This window comes from Cherax quadricarinatus, chromosome 53, assembly GCF_038502225.1.
Source record: "Cherax quadricarinatus isolate ZL_2023a chromosome 53, ASM3850222v1, whole genome shotgun sequence".
NCBI lineage: Eukaryota > Metazoa > Arthropoda > Malacostraca > Decapoda > Parastacidae > Cherax > Cherax quadricarinatus.
In genome coordinates this window covers 823,042-835,225 of record NC_091344.1, presented here as the reverse complement: position 1 = coordinate 835,225, position 12,184 = coordinate 823,042, and the positions used below count along the sequence as shown (strand labels likewise).

At 39.3% G+C, this 12,184-nt stretch overlaps 1 protein-coding gene across 3 annotated transcripts in view; it reads left to right on the top strand.

The window, feature by feature from the left end:
- The window catches only part of LOC128692422 (orexin/Hypocretin receptor type 1), a 1,118,627-nt gene that overhangs the window by 1,067,921 nt on the left and 38,522 nt on the right, over positions 1–12,184 (top strand). For all 3 annotated transcript variants that reach the window (XM_070096275.1, XM_070096276.1, XM_070096277.1), the window contains exon 8: positions 9,650–9,815. In XM_070096275.1, the coding sequence (XP_069952376.1) occupies positions 9,650–9,815 (166 nt within the window). The remainder of the gene's footprint in view (positions 1–9,649; positions 9,816–12,184) is intronic.

The window sequence follows — 12,184 nt, the reverse complement described above, 5'->3', positions numbered from 1 at the left end:
CCACTTCCCCATGGACAATAGAAGAAATAAAAAAGAACAAGAGCTATTTAGAAAAAGGAGAAAAACCTAGATGTATGTATATATATATATGCATGTGCGTGTCTGTGAAGTGTGACCAAAGTGTAAGTAGGAGTAGCAAGATATCCCTGTTATCTTAGCGTGTTTATGAGACAGAAAAAGAAACCAGCAATCCTACCATCATGCAAAACAGTTACAGGTTTTTGTTTCACAGTCATCTGGCAGGACGGTAGTACTTCCCTGGGTGGTTGCTGTCTACCAACCTACTACCATATACATATATATATATGTATATATATATATATATATATATATATATATATATATATATATATATATATATTTTCAACAAGTCGGTCGTCTCCCACCGAGGCAGGGTGACCCAAAAAAGAAAGAAAATCCCCAAAAAGAAAATACTTTCATCATCATTCAACACTTTCACCACACTCACACATTATCACTGCTTTTGCAGAGGTGCTCAGAATACAACAGTTTAGAAGCATATACGTATAAAGATACACAACATATCCCTCCAAACTGCCAATATCCCAAACCACTCCTTTAAAGTGCAGGCATTGTACTTCCCATTTCCAGGACTCAAGTCCGACTATATGAAAATAACCGGTTTCCCTGAATCCCTTCACTAAATATTACCCTGCTCACACTCCAACAGATCGTCAGGTCCCAAGTATCATTCGTCTCCATTCACTCCTATCTAACACGCTCATGCACGCTTGCTGGAAGTCCAAGCCCCTCGCCCACAAAACCTTCTTTACCCCCTCTTTCCAACCCTTTCGAGGACGACCCCTACCCCTCTTTCCTTCCCCTATAGATTTATATGCTTTCCATGTCATTCTACTTTGATCCATTCTCTCTAAATGACCAAACCACCTCAACAACCCCTCTTCTGCCCTCTGTCTAATGCTTTTATTAACTCCACACCTTCTCCTAATTTCCACACTCCGAATTTTCTACATAATATTTACACCACACATTGCCCTTAGACAGGACATCTCCACTGCCTCCAACCGTCTCCTCGCTGCTGCATTTACCACCCAAACTTCACATCCATATAAGAGTGTTGGTACTACTATACTTTCATACATTCCCTTCTTTGCCTCCATAGATAACGTTTTTTGACTCCACATATACCTCAACGCACCACTCACCTTTTTTCCCTCATCAATTCTATGATTAACCTCATCCTTCATAAATCCATCCGCCGACACGTCAACTCCCAAGTATCTGAAAACATTCACTTCTTCCATACTCCTCCTCCCCAATTTGATATCCAATTTTTCTTTATCTAAATCATTTGATACCCTCATCACCTTACTCTTTTCTATGTTCACTTTCAACTTTCTACCTTTACACACATTCTCAAACTCATCCGCTAACCTTTGCAATTTTTCTTTAGAATCTCCCATAAGCACAGTATCATCAGCAAAAAGTAACTGTGTCAATTCCCATTTTGAATTTGATTCCCCATAATTTAATCCCACCCCTCTCCCGAACACCCTAGCATTTACTTCTTTTACAACCCCATCTATAAATATATTAAACTACCATGGTGACATTACACATCCCTGTCTAAGACCTACTTTTACCGGGAAGTATTCTCCCTCTCTTCTACACACCCTAGCCTGAGCCTCACTATCCTCATAAAAGCTCTTTACAGCATTTAGTAACTTACCACCTATTCCATAAACTTGCAACATCTGCCACATTGCTCCTCTATCCACTCTATCATATGCCTTTTCTAAATCCATAAATGCAATAAAAACTTCCCTACCTTTATCTAAATACTGTTCACATATATGCTTCAATGTAAACACTTGATCTACACATCCCCTACCCACTCTGAAGCCTCCTTGCTCATCCGCAATTCTACATTCTGTCTTACCTCTAATTCTTTCAATTATAACCCTACCGTATACTTTTCCTGGTATACTCAGTAAACTTATTCCTCTATAATTTTTACAATCTCCTTTGTCCCCTTTCCCTTTATATAAAGGGACTATACATGCTCTCCGCCAATCCCTAGGTACCTTCCCCTCTTTCATACATTTAATAAACAAAAGTACCAACCACTCCAACACTATATCATCCCCTGCTTTTAACATTTCTGTCATGATCCCATCAGTTCCAGCTGCTTTACCCCCTTTCATTCTACGTAATGCCTCACGTACCTTCTGCTCTTCTTCACTCCTAAAAGATGGTATACCTCCCTGGCCAGTGCATGAAATTACCTCCCTTCCTCAACATTTAAAAGTTCCTCAAAATATTCTCGCCATCTACCTAATACCTCCCTCTCCCCATCTACTAACTTCCCTAGTCTGTTTTTAACGGACAAATCCATACTTTCCCAAGGCTTTCTTAACTTGTTTAACTCACTCCAAAATTTTTTCTTATTTTCATTAAAATTTCTTGACATTGCCTCTCTCACTCTTTCATCTGCTCTCCTTTTGCACTCTCTCACCACTCTCTTCACCTTTCTTTTACTCTCCATATATATATATATATATATATATATATATATATATATATATATATATATATATATATATATATATATATATATATATATGCATGCAAAACAACCACTGTGAAAGAATAGAGAAATTCCAAGCGCTTTCGTGACTGCTCACATTATCAAAGAACAATAAAAGTAATGCATCAAAGGAACGCAAATAAAGGCTCTAGCCCACACCTCACTATCACATCCCACAACAAAGTAACACCTGACGTGCGACTCATAAGAAAGGGAACACTGCAGCAAGCCCGCCGGCCCAACTAGACAGGTCCTATGCACAACCCACCAACAAACTATTCTACCCAAGAATTAAGAATTTTAAAATTTATTATTTGTCCAATGTATTATTAAATTCTTCCCAAATTCTATTAACTATAAATGGATCTAATTTATATAAACCAAAGGAAATATTCATATTATTGTCAAAACTGCTTTTTATGAAACAAGATTCAATTATATTCCTGTCGACCATGGACCTGCTTGATACAACTTTTTCAACTTTTTGAAAATCAATTGGATGGTTAAAATCTCTCACATGAATAAATAGAACATTGGAATCTTGTCCAGTTCTAATGCTATATTTATGTTGTTATAATCTTAGTTCGAGACTTTTACCAGTTTGACCGTAATAAACTTTATCGCAAATTTTACAAGGATTCTTATAGATACATCCATCAGCATTTTGGGGGGGAATTCTTTATCAAAAGTTTTTTTTTACTGTATCAAGATTTTTAAATACAACTTTGATATTAAAAGTCTTAAGAAGAGAAGGCATATCAACCAAGTTTTCATGGTAAGGGAGAACCAACATATTTTTAGTTGAATAAGGCTGGTTGTCCCTTTTTGGATTGCAAAAAGTATTTCTAGCAATTTTAAAAGATTTATCAATTACGTTTCTTGGGTATTTCAAATCATTAGCTATTTCATAAATTTTGGATATTTCCTCATCTATGAACTCTGGACTACAAATACGTAAAGCTCTCAAAAACACTGATGAGAAAACAGACAGTTTAACTCTATCTTGATGTGAAGAATAATAGTGTGCATAGGAACAGTTATTTGTAGGTTTTCTGTAAATTTTAAATTTGAATTCATTATTACCCTTAATAATTAAAACATCTAGAAAAGGCAATGAGTTATTTTCTTCAAACTCAACAGTAAAGTTTATAGAATGGGCTAAGCTATTTAATTTGCCAAGGAAATGATGTATATCTACATTCTTGGGCATAAGACACAAAATATCATCAACATATCTGAACCATTTAGCTCTATTAGGGAGGATTGTGTTAAGCAGCCTTGTTTCAAAAAATTCCATGTATAGATTACTAAGTACAGGTGAAAGAGGATTTCCCATTGCCATACCAAACTTCTGAGTGTAAAACTTATCATTAAATAAAAATTTTACATCAAAGCAAAGTTTAATGAAAGTAGGAACTGGCAATGGTAAATCATAATTAACGAGTTCTTCAGATAAGAAACTTAATAAATCATCAACATGAACTTTCGTAAACAAGGAAGTAACATCAAAACTAACCATGTTAAAATCATTTAAGTCAGTCAAGGAGCTAAATTAAATTAATCAACTAAATCTATGCTGTTTTTAACATTAAAGTTAGAAATTTTGCCAACAATAGGGCTCAAAATGTCAACAAGCCATCTGGATAATTTATATGAAACTGATCCTATGGAGCTAATAATTGGTCTGACTGGATTCCCTGGTTTGTGTGTTTTTATTAGTCCATACATGTAAGGTAAAGATGGATTAGTGGAAGTAAATTGTTTGACTAATTCATCTTTGCCTTTCAGTAGAAGTTTTATTGTTTTATTGAAATTGCTGTTAACTTCTACTGAAAGGCAACCTGGAGACCTGGAGTTTACCTGGAGAGAGTTCCGGGGGTCAACGCCCCCGCGGCCCGGTCTGAGACCAGGCCTCCTGGTGGATCAGAGCCTGATCAACCAGGCTGTTGCTGCTGGCTGCACGCAAACCAACATACGAGCCACAGCCCGGCTGATCCGGAACTGACTTTAGGTGCTTGTCCAGTGCCAGCTTGAAGACTGCCAGGGGTCTGTTGGTAATCCCCCTTATGTGTGCTGGGAGGCAGTTGAACAGTCTCGGGCCCCTGACACTTATTGTATGGTCTCTTAACGTGCTAGTGACACCCCTGCTTTTCATTGGGGGGATGGTGCATCGTCTGCCAAGTCTTTTGCTTTCGTAGTGGGTGATTTTCGTGTGCAAGTTCGGTACTAGTCCCTCTAGGATTTTCCAGGTGTATATAATCATGTATCTCTCCCTCCTGCGTTCCAGGGAATACAGGTTTAGGAACCTCAAGCGCTCCCAATAATTGAGGTGTTTTATCTCCGTTATGCGCGCCGTGAAAGTTCTCTGTACATTTTCTAGGTCGGCAATTTCACCTGCCTTGAAAGGTGCTGTTAGTGTGCAGCAATATTCCAGCCTAGATAGAACAAGTGACCTGAAGAGTGTCATCATGGGCTTGGCCTCCCTAGTTTTGAAGGTTCTCATTATCCATCCTGTCATTTTTCTAGCAGATGCGATTGATACAATGTTATGGTCCTTGAAGGTGAGATCCTCCGACATGATCACTCCCAGGTCTTTGACGTTGGTGTTTCGCTCTATTTTGTGGCCAGAATTTGTTTTGTACTCTGATGAAGATTTAATTTCCTCATGTTTACCATATCTGAGTAATTGAAATTTCTCATCGTTGAACTTCATATTGTTTTCTGCAGCCCACTGAAAGATTTGGTTGATGTCTGCCTGGAGCTTTGCAGTGTCTGCAATGGAAGACACTGTCATGCAGATTCGGGTGTCATCTACAAAGGAAGACACGGTGCTGTGGCTGACATCCTTGTCTATGTCGGATATAAGGATGAGGAACAAGATGGGAGCGAGTACTGTGCCTTGTGGAACATAGCTTTTCACCGTAGCTGCCTCGGAATTTACTCTGTTGACGACTACTCTCTGTGTTCTGTTAGTGAGGAAATTATAGATCCATCGACCGACTTTTCCTGTTATTCCTTTAGCACGCATTTTGTGCGCTATTACGCCATGGTCACACTTGTCGAAGGCTTTTGCAAAGTCTGTATATATTACATCTGCATTCTTTTTGTCTTCTAGTGCATTTAGGACCTTGTCGTAGTGGTCCAATAGTTGAGACAGACAGGAGCGACCTGTTCTAAACCCATGTTGCCCTGGGTTGTGTAACTGATGGGTTTCTAGATGCGTGGTGATCTTGCTTCTTAGGACCCTTTCAAAGATTTTTATGATATGGGATGTTAGTGCTATTGGTCTGTAGTTCTTTGCTGTTGCTTTACTGCCCCCTTTGTGGAGTGGGGCTATGTCTGTTGTTTTTAGTAACTGTGGGACGACCCCCGTGTCCATGCTCCCTCTCCATAGGATGGAAAAGGCTCGTGATAGGGGCTTCTTACAGTTCTTGATGAACACAGAGTTCCATGAGTCTGGCCCTGGGGCAGAGTGCATGGGCATGTCATTTATCGCCTGTTCGAAGTCATTTGGCGTCAGGATAACATCGGATAGGCTTGTGTTAATCAAATTTTGTGGCTCTCTCATAAAAAATTCATTTTGATCTTCGACTCTCAGTCTGGTTAGCGGCTTGCTAAAAACTGAGTCATATTGGGACTTGAGTAGCTCACTCATTTCCTTGTTGTCATCTGTGTAGGACCCATCTTGTTTAAGTAGGGGCCCAATACTGGACGTTGTTCTCGATTTTGATTTGGCATAGGAGAAGAAATACTTTGGGTTTCTTTCGATTTCATTTATGGCTTTTAGTTCTTCCCGCGATTCCTGACTCCTAAAGGATTCTTTTAGCTTAAGTTCGATGCTTGCTATTTCTCTGACCAGTGTCTCCCTACGCATTTCAGATATATTGACCTCTTTTAGCCGCTCTGTTATTCTTTTCCGTCACCTGTAAAGGGAGCGCCTGTCTCTTTCTGTTTTACATCTACTCCTCCTTTTTCTTAGAGGAATAAGCCTTGTGCATACATCGAGTGCTACCGAGTTAATCTGTTCTAGGCATAAGTTGGGGTCTGTGTTGCTTAGTATATCTTCCCAGCTTATATCGGTTAGGACTTGGTTTACTTGGTCCCACTTTATGTTTTTGTTATTGAAGTTGAATTTGGTGAATGCTCCCTCGTGACTAATCTCATTATGTCGGTCTGGGGCTCCGCGCATACATGACTGAACCTCAATTATGTTGTGATCTGAGTATATTGTTTTTGATATGGTGATATTTCTTATCAGATCATCATTGTTAGTGAAGATGAGGTCTAGTGTATTCTCCAGTCTAGTAGGCTCTATTATTTGCTGGTTTAAATTGAATTTTGTGCAGAGATTTAAAAGCTCGCGTGAGTGTGATGTGATGTGATGTGAGTGTGATGTGAGTGTGATGAATTAATCAAACAATTTACTTCCACTAATCCATCTTTACCTTACATGTATGGACTAATAAAAACACACGAACCAGGGAATCCAGTCAGACCAATTCTTAGCTCCATTGGATCAGTTTCATATAAATTATCCAAATGGCTTGTTGACATTTTGAGCCCTCTTGGCAAAATTTCTAACTTTAATGTTAAAAAACATAGATTTAGTTGTTTTGCATATTCTGAAATCACCTGTTTACTGTGATCTTATTGCATATATATATATATATATATATATATATATATATATATATATATATATATATATATATAATGTGTGTGTGTGTGTGTGCGCGTGTGTGAAAATAACCAGATTTTACTAAACATATCATAAGTTTAAATTTAATTAATATTAATCAGAATCAAGGATAGCAGTAGTAGTAACAGTAGTAGTATAAAAAATTAACAGGTTTTGAAAGGTAAAACGTCCATAGAAATATGTATATATTAATTTATTAAAGATCATGTTAACTCCTTTATTAGGAATATATTGGGTCACACTATCTCGGAGGGTGATGGCCATCAGTAAAATTAAAGACATGGGAGAAAGCCTGGGCCAATCTTTAAACCCCACCAAATGTGAAATAGTTTCTACCAATCAACAGATGATCCAGAATATTAGCGCCATTTTACCAGGAGCACGAGCCATTGATCCAGCAAATAGCACTCTCCTTGGTGCTCCTCTTGGGTCCAATGCCATCGATCTGATCCTAGAAAAAAAAGTCTCAAACCTCCGGACGATGGAAAGCAGGATGAAAGACATTGACACACACGATGCCTTCTACCTACTCACCAGGTGCCTGTCAATCTCAAAACTTACCTACTTTCTGAGATGCTCCCCAGCCTTCCTCAGTCCAAAACTCAAGGAATATGACTCTCTCCTTAAGACCATGCTAGAGAGTGTATTGAATCTTTCCCTTGAAGATGGACAGTGGTTACAAGCATCACTTTCGGTCAGGCTTGGAGGGCTAGGAGTACGCAGATCCTCCCAGCTAGCTCTACCAGCTTTCCTATCCTCTTCTATAGCATCAAACGAGTTGATAAGACAAATTCTTCCTGATACCCTCAGCGACTCAGCAGGAATAGAAGTCCCTAGCTATGCCAGTGCCATCACTGAATGGGAGACTCTTGCTGCTCCAGCACCAAACCCTAGTGTAGCACTGGCTCACAAACAGTCAAGCTGGGATAGCTCGATCACTGAAAAGGTGCTTACCAACATGCTCAGGGCTGCAACATCAGATAGGGATATTGCCCATCTCCAGGCTGTGAGCGCACCTCACTCCGTGGACTTCTTCCAAACAGTTCCCATATCGGCAATGGGAACGCGACTCGGCCCTAAGACCCTCCGTATTGCAGTGGCTTTGTGCCTTGCTGCCCCAATTCACACAGAATATACGTGTATTTGCGGCGAAGAGCAAGCAGACCAATACAGTCTACATGGTCTTAACTGTTCCAAAACCAAGGGCTGGCATGCAAGACACAATGAGGTCAACGACATCATTAAGAAAACCCTTCCTACAGCTGGATGCCCAGCCGAGAGGGAGCCCCGATCACTAGCAGCCAACAATACCGACAACTCAGCAAACCGCCCTGACGGGATCACCATCTATCCTTGGAAGAATGGCAAGCTCTTAGCATGGGACAATACCTGTGTGTCCACACTGGCTGACACCTATATCCATCACAGTGTGGGGCGACAGGGAGGAGCTGCTGACCACAGGGAGGAGTACAAGATCAGTAAGTACAGGGACATGAGCCAAGAGTATCAATTTGTCCCAGTGGAATCAGAGACCTTGGGATCATGGGGACAAAATGCCACACGTTTCCTTAAAGAATTGGGTTCCAGACTCATCGACATCACTAGGGACCCAAGGACAGCCGCTTTCATGTTCCAGCGCCTCAGCGTAGCCATCCAGAGGAGAAATGCTTGCTGCATACTTGGCTCACATCCAGCCTCGGAGGAGCTGGAGGAAATTCATGATCTTTGATATATTGTGCCATTGTATTCATGTTTGTATTCTGTTTATTAATAAATGTTCACATAGTATATAAATTATATAGGGGGTAGTAGGAGAAGAAAATATTCAAACAGCTCCGGGGAGAACCTTGAGTTTTCCCTGAGGTACGTTTATTGTCTACTCTGAGGATGAGGGTCCCCATTCCAGCTACAGAGGTGGTACTTCCCTATATTTTATTTTATATATATATATATATATATATATATATATATATATATATATATATATATATATATATATATATATATAATATGTACATTTCGCTGTATGTTTTGTTAGCAGAGTGTAAGATATTTTTCAAGTATTATTCAAAGATAGCTTTTGTATTAAGTAATTAAGTGAATAATTTTTTCACTGCCAGTACCTGTGAATGAAAAAAAAACACGTAACAGGACAAACTTTTGCCTGCATGACGGTGCGTCATGGCTTCATGGCTCTATGGAGAGCGAAACATCAGAATGCAAGCTCTGCAACGTGCGATTCGTCTATTTTTGACAGAACACTCTTTAGAGCCACTGTCAGCCACTTTTTATTTACTGTTGTTAAATTTTTCCTTTGTTAGTTTAGACTTAGTGCAAAAATTAATGTTGATCCATATTAGTGTAATCTTTTCTCTACACAGTTACCAGAATGGTTTAAAGATTTGGAATTCTCTGCGTACTTCATCGCATACTCCAACTCTGCTCTCAATCCCATCATCTATTGCGGCTTCAACGCTAACTTCCGCCAGGGACTCATGTCGTTGTTGACGTGCAGACATGCCACGACCAGCAGGGCATACCGCCGCAGTGAGTATAAACCGCCTGAGAGAAGCTTCCTTGCCTACATTACTGGCTCGCGTACACCACCTCTTATGGGTACACCGCCAGTCGGGGTGCACCGCTAGTCTGGGTACACCGCCAGTCGGGGTACACCGCTAGTCTGGGTACACCGCCAGTCGGGGTACACCGTTAGTCTGGGTACACCGAAGGTTAGGATACACTGCCAGCTTGGGTACACTGCCAGCTTGAGTACACTGCCAGCATGAGTACACTGCCAAGCTGGGTACACTGCCAGTTTGGGTGCCCACACAATTTTATTGCTTCATATAAATATCATTTTAATTCCAGATTGCAAGGCTGAAAATTAAAGTGGGAAGTGATGAGTTTACAGTTTTAAATAAATTTTTACCTGGAAGAAGGAGGTAGGCGAAAGTTCATAAAATTTTGAACCAAACAAGATTTATTTTTTTTTTGCGAGACTTGAATACAAAAGAAACTCCCTTGGAAGACGTAATGGGAAAGTTCGCAACCTGGTATAAATGTTAGTCGAGTTATGCATATCTGGTTATGCATGTTTGATGATGGAACAAATATACAAGCAGAGGATATATGATTAAGTTCTCAAGAAAGGTGCCTAGATCCCGCTGAGGGACTGTAGGTCCGAGGAACTGGACTTATTCTCGTTTATAAATAACAAAAAAAGGCACAATACCGTGACTGGAACGATACAGAAATAACCCGCACATAAATGGTCCAAGTCGGACCGAAACGTCGTCGTAAGCTTCTCTTTTTTATGTGCGGGTTATTTGTGTATTATTCTCGTTTTGTTGGATCGAACCTGCATGCCTCTCATTCCCCAATTTAGTGCTTCCCCATATTAAATTTATAAAAAGAATAAGAGTAATGTATTGGACCTCGTTTTCATAAATCAAATGTGAAGGGTAAGAAGAAATGTATATGATTCATAGTACATTCATGGAAATAAGTAAAATACACGAAAAAGAATGTCAGTGGTATAAGAAAGGTGAAAGTCAAGAGGACGAAAATATGGCAACTGAAAGGTAAAAATATTAACAGGTTTGTTGTTTTCAGACATAGGATCGAAAAAAAAGTGTTGTTTGGATTTAGGAGAGAAAAGTGCAAATATTTGCTGTTTCAGGAGAGCAAGTGCAAGAAGAAAACAATTTTGCTAAAAATAAAACAGGTTTCTAAGAAAATTTAACAGATTAGGAAATCAGGGAAGATTATATATCATAGGTGTTAATGGTGAAAAACTGAACGAGATTATAAATGTAGTTAATAGTATATATTGTTATACAAATGAAACGAAATTGAAGAAATTCCATGTTCGGATGAGAATTAAAAAGATTTATTGAAAAACATCGAAGATTCGGGAGTTTCCGAGGACTGAGTGAAGGAGGAAGCTAGAATCAGTAAGTGCAGACAGAATTACACTTAAGCAGAATGAAGCTCGGCCAATTTCGCCAGTTATAGTTTGAATTATAACCATTCCTAAAATAACCTAACAAATGTGTCATCGGTCTAGTACGTCTTTGTTTATCTCCGGATGGTGCGTGACATTCCTTATTATTTAGCGTTGATTGTATTAGAGGCGCTACGTTCAAAACTTAAAAACTTAATTCACTGTTTCAGCTATCTCCCATAAGAATTTACACAAGAAATACATACTTATTCCGTGTTATACATAGGTTGTATGTATTGCAAAATGTAAACTAATAGAGTTCCGCCGAGTATTAGTCGGAAACCTTTGCAAAGTGTTGGAATAAATGTTGCTTTGAAAGTGTAGGTTCATCTGATGAACTTTGTAAAAATATCGAGCAAGTGAAATTGAGAGATACAGTAGACGTTTGTGACCTTTAGAACGTAGTGAATTTGACGAGCTGTTGCAGGGTATGATAAATATTATAAATGGATTCTAGGAAAACAGTTAGCCTGCACCTTAAAGGTAAGGTGGGAATCTTGTGGCTTGGTAGTTCACCAATAAGCCGCAATATAAACCGCAATAAATATCCCCTTCTAGAGAAACAACTACAACGTGTTAGGTAAAAGGACACAAGTGCAACTAATGTGACATTTTATTGTGGCAACGTTTCGCTCTGTTAACGTTTCGCTCTTCAGGAGCTTTGTCAACGGCTTGAACAAGCTCCTGGAGAGCGAAACGTTGCCACAATAAAATGTCACATTAGTTGCACTTGTGTCCTTTTATCTAACATATTGACGGCAATTCTACCAACATTAACACAACTTGAACGTGAACAACAGTGGATATTCCCTTTTCAGTCTTGTTAGGAAACGACTTGCTAAGATCAGCTATAAATCAGCTGCCAGAGATTTGCATGATGTTTTAGACATCTTTGCAATATTGAAGAAGCCCT